General features: G+C 36.9%; 1 protein-coding gene and 1 pseudogene across 1 annotated transcript; both read right to left on the reverse strand.

The window, feature by feature from the left end:
- Positions 1–191: 191 nt before the first annotated feature.
- On the reverse strand, positions 192–2,538 carry LOC141837531 (glyceraldehyde-3-phosphate dehydrogenase GAPCP1, chloroplastic-like). The gene is made up of 7 exons (XM_074724910.1): positions 2,426–2,538; positions 2,214–2,302; positions 2,039–2,109; positions 1,891–1,929; positions 1,379–1,479; positions 285–397; positions 192–225 (listed from the first exon to the last, which is right to left on the reverse strand). Exons 1-7 carry the CDS (start codon positions 2,480–2,482, stop codon positions 192–194), a joined length of 504 nt encoding a protein of 167 aa, XP_074581011.1. The 5' UTR covers positions 2,483–2,538.
- Positions 2,539–2,866: 328 nt separating this feature from the next.
- Positions 2,867–8,063, reverse strand: LOC141838425 (putative potassium transporter 11; annotated as a pseudogene).
- Positions 8,064–8,583: the final 520 nt, after the last annotated feature.

Raw genomic sequence — 8,583 nt, forward strand, 5'->3', positions numbered from 1 at the left:
GAAGATTCAATAATGTATCAAATCATACACAAATAAAAACATAGATCATCAGTAACAATGACTACTAGATGTTATATGAGATCCAAAAAATCATTGGTTTTGAGAGTCAAGAAAGAAACATTCCTTCATCAATCTTGGCTATCTAATTTGTATGCAACAAAACATCAAATCATATTCTGGCCACTCAAGTTTTAGGAACCCATGGTATAAGATATTTTCAGAAACCTTAACATCAAAATATAAAGATATTGACAAAGGTTAGCCTGAAAAGATAAATGCAATACCTTTTGCTAGTAATCGAAATTCTTTTACCATTGATTTCTAAGTTGGACTCATCCACAACTTTGATGGATCCGCTGAAGGTACCATGTGTTGAATCATACTTTAACATGTATGCCTAGCGAAAAGAATATGATCATTATATTGAAAGAAATGGAAGAACAATTAAGAACAGAAAAAAATTGTAGCAAACCAGAAATCAATTTACTATGATAAAGATATCAAGGAACAACAAATCAAATCTTCAAAAGTTTTATCCTTAAAGATCTTTCATCAATACATAGCAAAAGATGGTTACTTCTTCTTCCATGGAAGATTGCGTTCACATAGTCACATATTTTACCAAACCTAAAGGTAAATGCAAAATCATAGTGGATAAAGAAAAACTATATACCAGAGCAGTTGTGTCAGTCCATTATTAGTTTAAATTGATGCTATAGAAATATCAAACTTTTGATACAACAAAGTGATAGAAATAGTAGCTGGGGAAAAAAAAGAACGCAAATAATTCCCACGTGATTTGGGATTCTCCCAGATACTATAAAACAAGTTAGTAAAGAATCATTCTAAAAGAGTGGCCCGCTACACAAGAAGTGCTCAATTAAAAGATAGAATGTTTACAGAAACTTAGAGATTTTTATAACCCACAAATGATTCCCACTTAAAAATTTACTAATATACAATATCATCAAGCCAGAGGTTCACCCATGAGCATTGCAGTCACATTGTTGGTTATTCTGTTAAGACCAAATGTAGCCTTTTGAAACCAGGAGCCACATAATCCAAATGAGAAAATTAGACATGAACTAAAACTTTCAACTTTCATTCCCATTCTCCAAACAACCCCTCAACAACAACACTATGGTCTTATAGGTTTCGTCTATTTTTTTCTAAACAAAGTTAGGTGAATCAAATATCAACCTAAAAATAGAACTCACTGTATTTTTTATTTTCACTCCTTTTTATTCAGGTCAAACTTGACTCAGAGACACAAACCATGTATACACATTTATCCACCAAAATACCTATTTAGAGTCAATAAACACAAGTACTTAGTATTCCTGTCCTAATTAATATTTATCAAATCAAAGACCCTTACCATATATTTAGAGTCAATGAAGGGATCATTCACAGCTACAATATCGATGTCATCTCTGGCCATTGCTATTCGTAATACAAGTCGACCAATGCGACCAAATCCTGCAGTGTAAGAAAGATTTCAGTATCACTCTAAGCACTGTCTAGACAGACTTGCCTTCCATATTGAATCACCATTCAATGATACAAAAGATTGAAATGCAATAATTCAAGGCTAAGAAAAAATGAAGATTATGGTCCAGGATTCCAGGAACATGGAATAATTTGTTTGATTAACACGATTTTGAAAGATTTGGAATACAAAAAAGTTATTATCTTACAACAGCAATAACAAAGTAAATGTAACAATTCAAAAAGACACTTTCCATCATTGTATTTTCAGTTGTAGAGTTGAAACTTTGATGGTTACTTATCCATCCCATATGAATAGTAAAAAAAATAATCACAACAGTTGGAATTGAAGAACTGACATGAAAGTCAAACTGAACAAGACCCCGAATTTACACTGCTCACCATTAATTCCGACCTTTGTCTTTCCACTGCTTGAAGACCCTAAAAGAAGGTACATACAAAAATTGAATCATGAAAAATCCTGGCATTGCTAAACACGGACTAGAGAATTTACTGGTCTGTAACTAAAGTCCTCCATATCATAAGTTACCCTTAACACTTTGTGGGGCTTCAGTCACTGTGGCTTTAACTGGATGAATGCTTCTGCTCCCATTAGATTTACTGCGTGAAAATATAAAGAACAAAGCAACGGTTGTCTTTTTTAGCATAATCGAACTTCAGATTGTCTATCTCGACAGCAAGGACTATGGTGATCACAACTTAACTGTGACAAACAACGGCGCAGAGAGGTCACCCCAGAACCCAAAAAAACTGTTCGAGTCTCAGCCGAGTAAGAATAGCGGATGCGAGGCACCTGAACAGGAAGAAAATCACAGATGGCCACGACAACAAAAATTAAATAACAGAATAAGAAGGGCGATCTATATAGAACAAACAAGAAAAAATTAATCGAATTGGAAAGAACAATAACAAATACCTCTGGCGATCTTTCGATCAAGGGAGACGCAGATCTGAGAAGAACCGAGTGCGCCATCGAAGACCTCCAAAGTCTCGCCTCTTTCTCCGGATCAAAGCTAACAAACCCTAGAGGCCAACGAAATGGCAGGCGGTAGATGAAAGAACAGAGGAAGCCAGGTTATATAGCACCGTATCATGCCATTTCTTTTAAGTTCTCTCCTCGGAAGCAACGACGAGAAATGCACTAAAACGGAAAGAATACACTAACCCCTTTTCTACTGGTGTAGAAGATGGGTCCCACGGAACCGGATGCTGAACGATCAGGACCGTCCAATTATGCACTTTAATTTCGCATATTCTTTTCTTCCATAAATTTGCTTCTGTTTCACAAGCGCATCAGGAATATGTTCTCAAAGAAGACCAGCAATTAAGCACTTAACAAGTCGAACTAAATCTTGGATTGACAAAAACATTACAAGTCGATCATTTTATTGATATTAAAACCATTAGCAATAGTACAAAAGATAGAAGCCTATTTGATAGAGCTCACAACAAAACTGCAAGTCCTAGTAGAAACACTTCTTCTTCTCCTCTTCTGTTCAAAGTCATAAACTGAGTTCGTCTTCCTATGACAATCTCAAAATTACATACCCAACATACAAATACTACTGCTACTGGCAAAACTAATCTTACTGCTATCAGCTTTCTGTGATCTTCAGCTGATTCTTGTGAGCTATTACAACAGCATGATTGGCTAATCTTTATGCTGAATCCACATTATGACGATCTATATATAAAAGATCTGTCCAACATTCAGTAGGCTTTCATGAGGAACATTGAAGATCACACTGTTCTCCCTGCAGATCCTCCTCAGGAAAGCGTATATGTAATCGACAGTAATCTTCTTTATAATTGAGGATTCTCGACGAGCCCTCACGATAGTGTTCCCGAGAATGTGCACCACCCCAGCCTCCTTGCACCTGTTCATGAACTCCAATTCATCGCCGGCGGTGCCACTCGCTTGACCTGATGACCTCACCAGACTGCTTCCTTGAGATTGAGCAGGTTGGATAAGATCACTAGAAGATGCATAACTGAGATCCATGATCGACCCATTGCCATTCTCTCTCGTCGTTAAGTCAGAGGAATTTTCAATCCGCTGTGCTGGTACGTTGTAGTCTTCTGAATCTGAATACCCTTCCATCATGCTCTCTAAACGAACAAAGAGAGAGAGGCTATCGAACAGCATCTTTTCAAAATCATCATCCTTCTTGTGAAGATCCTTGTATCCATATCTTGCGACACAGCGAAACATATGGAAATTCTTCGGCCCGATCCTTCTCACAAGGAAACGTTCTTCCTTTGGCACGGTGTAGACTGTCAGGTACTTGACACAGACAAAAACAACCACCGAGTGGATGGCCGGAAGGTGGGTGATGAAATGGGAAAATATGTGAGGGACGCCACTCGCCAGCTCGGTGTACACAAATCCTATTCCAGGAACACGGACTAAGCCAAGACTTGGTCCTAGGCCTAGAATCCAAGCCATGGACACTTTGCTATGCATCTCGAATTCATATCGCTTAACTGTGCCATAGTGCCAAACATACATTATCACCAGAAATGTGGCAGCGATAACAAGAGGTACCCAACCACCTTGATCTATCTTGAAGAGCACAGCAGTTAGGTAAGGAAACTCCACCAACAAAGATAGAGCAGTGAAAATGCAGACTAGCAACCAATGGCTTCGCCAGACCAACAGCATGATTGGGATCATAAGAAATGTTGTCACCACCATAACAATCACAACTGCAGTTCCTGTTTTCCATGAGAAAGAATGTAGAAATTTAATTCATGAATGAATGATATATAAAAGTGCAACGGCTTATTACCATATGCGTTTCCAATCTGACTTTGATTCTTGAATCCAGCAGTAACCGCAATGCAGAGAATCATAAGAATCCAATTGATATCGGGAATGTATATCTGACCGAGAAACTTCTTTGATGTGTGCACAATCTTGACCCTCGGAAAGCAACCGAGTGCGAGAGCTTGTTTGATTATAGAAAATGTTGCAGATATGGTGGCTTGACTAGCAACAATTGCAGCTGCTGTAGCTACGATAAACATGGGCCAGTATATGCCATCTAGAAAAACCAAATGTCATGACAAACACATGGAAAATGATGAAATCAAATGGTAGATTAAAGGCAGGCCAAGAAACCTGGAATGGATCTGTAGAAAGCATCATTAACATGGTCTGTGTGATGAACAAGATATGCAGCTTGCCCAGTGTATGCCAATAGAAGACAGGGAAAAACAACTGTAGTGAAAGCAATCTGCATGAAAAGGTTGTATTAGTCAAAAGAGACTCAACATATTGGCTATGATGATTACAGAAATTACTACTTACCTGAACAGCTAATACTGGGAAATGACACAGGTCGGCAAATAATGCTTCTGTTCCTGCAAAACGAAAAGAGGACAGACTAAAGTGATCTTCTAAACATAATCAGAAAGTAAATAATATCTAGCTGTTATGCTGAGCAGAGCAAACCTGTTATGCTGAGCAGAATTCCACCTAGTGAAATCCAACTATCACGTTTCCCTCGTCTAAAGTATCTGCAGATGTAAACTGGATTGAAAGCCTTCAGGACTGAGCTATCATATTTCCATATATTCAGAATGCCAATAACTCCAATGGACAGAAACCAGATGAGCACAACAGGAGCAAAAAGCCATCCGACTTTATCAGTACCATAGTGTTGCATACTAAATAAACAAACCAAGATAGCCACCGCAACAAGCACAACAACATCTGAAATATTGATGAAGAAAAGAAATTAATGAAGAAGCACCTGTTTGATCAAATTACTTAAACACAGATTCTTTTTGACTTTTGCCTTCAATTAAAACAGATGTCTTGATCTATGATTTAGCATCTGATACAATAAAAAGAATGGGAATCAAAATTCTCAAGGTTGTAGATTTACCATTGCTCATCTTTGGATGGTTAACCTTTATGCCACCTGACGCAGAAAGAACTGCAAAAGTATTCAAGCATTTTAGCATACAAGTCAGATCACATGTATTGTAACTATCATACAAGTTTCATTCCTCATTTCCATCCATAGATGTGATATAGTGCACTAATTAATAAAGAATATTCAATTCAAGATGAATAAGCAGAGTTAAAAACAAATAGAGAAATATTCTGAAACTAAAGATATGATACAGAGTTAGTTTACCTGAGATGACGGGAGTGAGAATTCCATCACCAATCGCCATACAAGTGCCAACGAGAACAAGAATAAGCAGAGCATTTTTTTTAAATGGATGTGATTCTAACCATCTCTTGACTTTTGCAGCTAGTGACTTCTCATCAAATGTATGGCGACTGTAAGTTGTGAGTTGTTCATCAGTTCTATGCTGGTTAGGAATAGTATTCACTTTTGCATGTCGGCAAAGTAGTGGAAGTAGAGTGCAAAGGTACCACCTGTACGTGGAAGTAAAAAATATATATATTTATAAAACAATTATGTTGATTTTTACTTAGTGTTATGAAGGAATACAATGAAAATTTTCATATAATTCTGATATGTGGAGTAAATCTCCTACAAGGAACTTCTATATTCTATTTGATTTGATGTAAAATTGTGAATAAAAGTAAGAAAGATGGACAAGGATCAAACTTCACACAGAAATTACAGAACTATGGATATGAGCTAAAATAAAGGCAACCATGGTGAGTAACTACACATTTTTAGTACAGAATTTAAGAACAATATTATTTCCACATTCTTCTTTGTTAGTTTGATTATTCTGATATTTCCATTTTTATGAACATGAGCTTCTGCAAAAAATGGCTATCTCAGATATTAAAATTTATTGGGAATCATGTTACTCAATATAGAAATTTGATTAAAAAATATTTTCAGAGTTAGCTTACCTTGACCATTGTCATTTGCTCTAAGCACGATAAAAACATATTTAATAAGGGGTATTAGCGTGAGCGAGTAGATGATCAAAGAAAGAGCTCCAATAACATCTTCTGGATCTTCAATACCATGAGGGAATGTATTATAGAACACGTAGAGCGGGGAGGTTCCTAAATCTCCAAACACAATCCCAAGACTCTGGAAGGCGAGTCTGGTGACCAACATGGCTGAAAATTTCTGCACAAAAGAATAATCATCACTTCAAATTGCTTAAATGAAAACATCAATGCAAGTCTGCACCAGCACGAGTAAATAAAGCCAAGATGAATATAAGCCTAGTGCTGATGCTGTACTAGTAAGGAAGAAACTCGAGAATAGTAAGTGTTTTTTTTTCTGTCACAGATTTGATTTAATCTCCAAATCATTATCAGAAGAAAGATGAGAAAATTATTGATAATCCATGACAGATGGGCCTAGCCAATCTTTCTTTTCTTGGGGGGAAAAAAAGAGGAAGAAAATTAAGCAAAAGGATAAAGCTCATAAAATTCCTCAAAAGAGGATCAAATTCCAAACAGAACCATAAATTCTCAGAGTTAAAGTCCAAATTGCTTAGTTATCGGAAGTGGAAACAGATTTAAAGAACCCCTTTTGCCAATCTTCTACATCTAATTGGAGCAGGTCTGTGACATAAAGGATTACAATTACTTAACTGAAATAAATGTCAAAAAGGTAGTGAAACCCCTGGATAGCGGATATTTTCTGAAAAAAGATATATTCGAGTAGGGATGCAGAGAAAAAAATACGAAAGATGATGCGTATGATATGGCTTGATCAGTTATCTTTAGAATCGACTGTAAGAAGCATCCAAAAGAAGAAAGAAAGAAATATTTTGGCAATATTCAAATCAATAATGGCACACCTTTTCTCTGTACATGTTTCTAAGTTTGCCAGCTTCTTCATCCATGGGTTGATCAAGATTCCGATCCAATTCCCACATGCTCCCCCTGTTCGTCTCTTCATTTTCAGAACCCGACGCCATCAAATACTACTGATCTCTTCCTTCAAAACTGTGCAATTTCCTGCTATTCGGGAAGTCCAAACAAATACCGAGGACCTCAATCTCCTAGTTCAGCTAAAAAGCGATATCCTTTGCCATCAAATGAACAAATTAGAAAGAAAACAAAACATCTTCCTCATTTGAGCTCGAATCCGGAAACCAAGGAAGCTTTTTTGGAACACTTAAACGAAGTATTGCCTACACCGGCAAGCCTAGAAGTGAAATCCACAGTGCTCCGCGTTCGCAAACATCATGGCAGCAAAAACCAGTGAGACCCGACCGGAAAATTGCTCCTCCAGTACGATCGCGCAGCTGGAGTTAAAAAATAGAGATTTCAAAAAAATTCCTTTTTTCCGGAAGATGCCAAAAATCCAGCCTTTCGGCAGTACTCGCAGGCCAAGTGTCCCCAGAGTCTAGAGAGAAGCCGACCAAGGTCTAGACCAGAGGCGGCGATACCAGTAGAGGGTTCGGTGGGCGGCGAGCTGAGACCACTGAAGTTGGGCGAATTCAGGAATCGGAATCTAGGAATCCGGCAAAGAGAAGACGGCACGTCCGAGGTCCTTGGTATGGAGATTCGGAGGAAGAGAGTCGGAGAGGAATTCCACGGCCGTTGGCTGTGATTTTCTCCAATTTATCGAGCGAGAGAGACGCGAGGAAGAAGATGTTTGTTACTACAAACTTCCCTGCCTTTTTAGCCCCGAATTAATGACGTTTATGTAAACCAGTAAATACGACATTTTACCAAAGGGCCCTCGAGGTTTAGTATTTTTTAAAATGCTATAAAAGAGCACACATCGATTTTTTTAATATTAATAATGCTCTCGAGACACAACGATATTAATGTGATATCACTAAAATATTTTAATAGTCTTTTAAGTGATTAAAATAATAATATAGTCACGATACTCTCGGAAATTTATTTACAGTTTTACATTTTAAAACTTTGGCCAATTAAGATCATTAAGATATTTAGGCAAATTACCTTAATAGTTTTTTATGTATGAGATTATTTAAGAGGTATTTAACTAAAATAGTTTAATAATACCTTGGCCATCAAAATTATATATAAAATATTATAGGTTGTAATATTCTTTTAGAGGTCAAAATATAAAATAATATTAGTATTGGATTTATGATGTTTGTGGATTTAATTGTTGAAATATCATCAAAAACAATTTAAAG

The sequence above is a fragment of the Curcuma longa genome, chromosome 11 (assembly GCF_044706935.1).
Source record: "Curcuma longa cultivar G26 ecotype Majalengka, Jawa Barat chromosome 11, ITB_CL_G26_1.1, whole genome shotgun sequence".
Classification (NCBI taxonomy): domain Eukaryota; kingdom Viridiplantae; phylum Streptophyta; class Magnoliopsida; order Zingiberales; family Zingiberaceae; genus Curcuma; species Curcuma longa.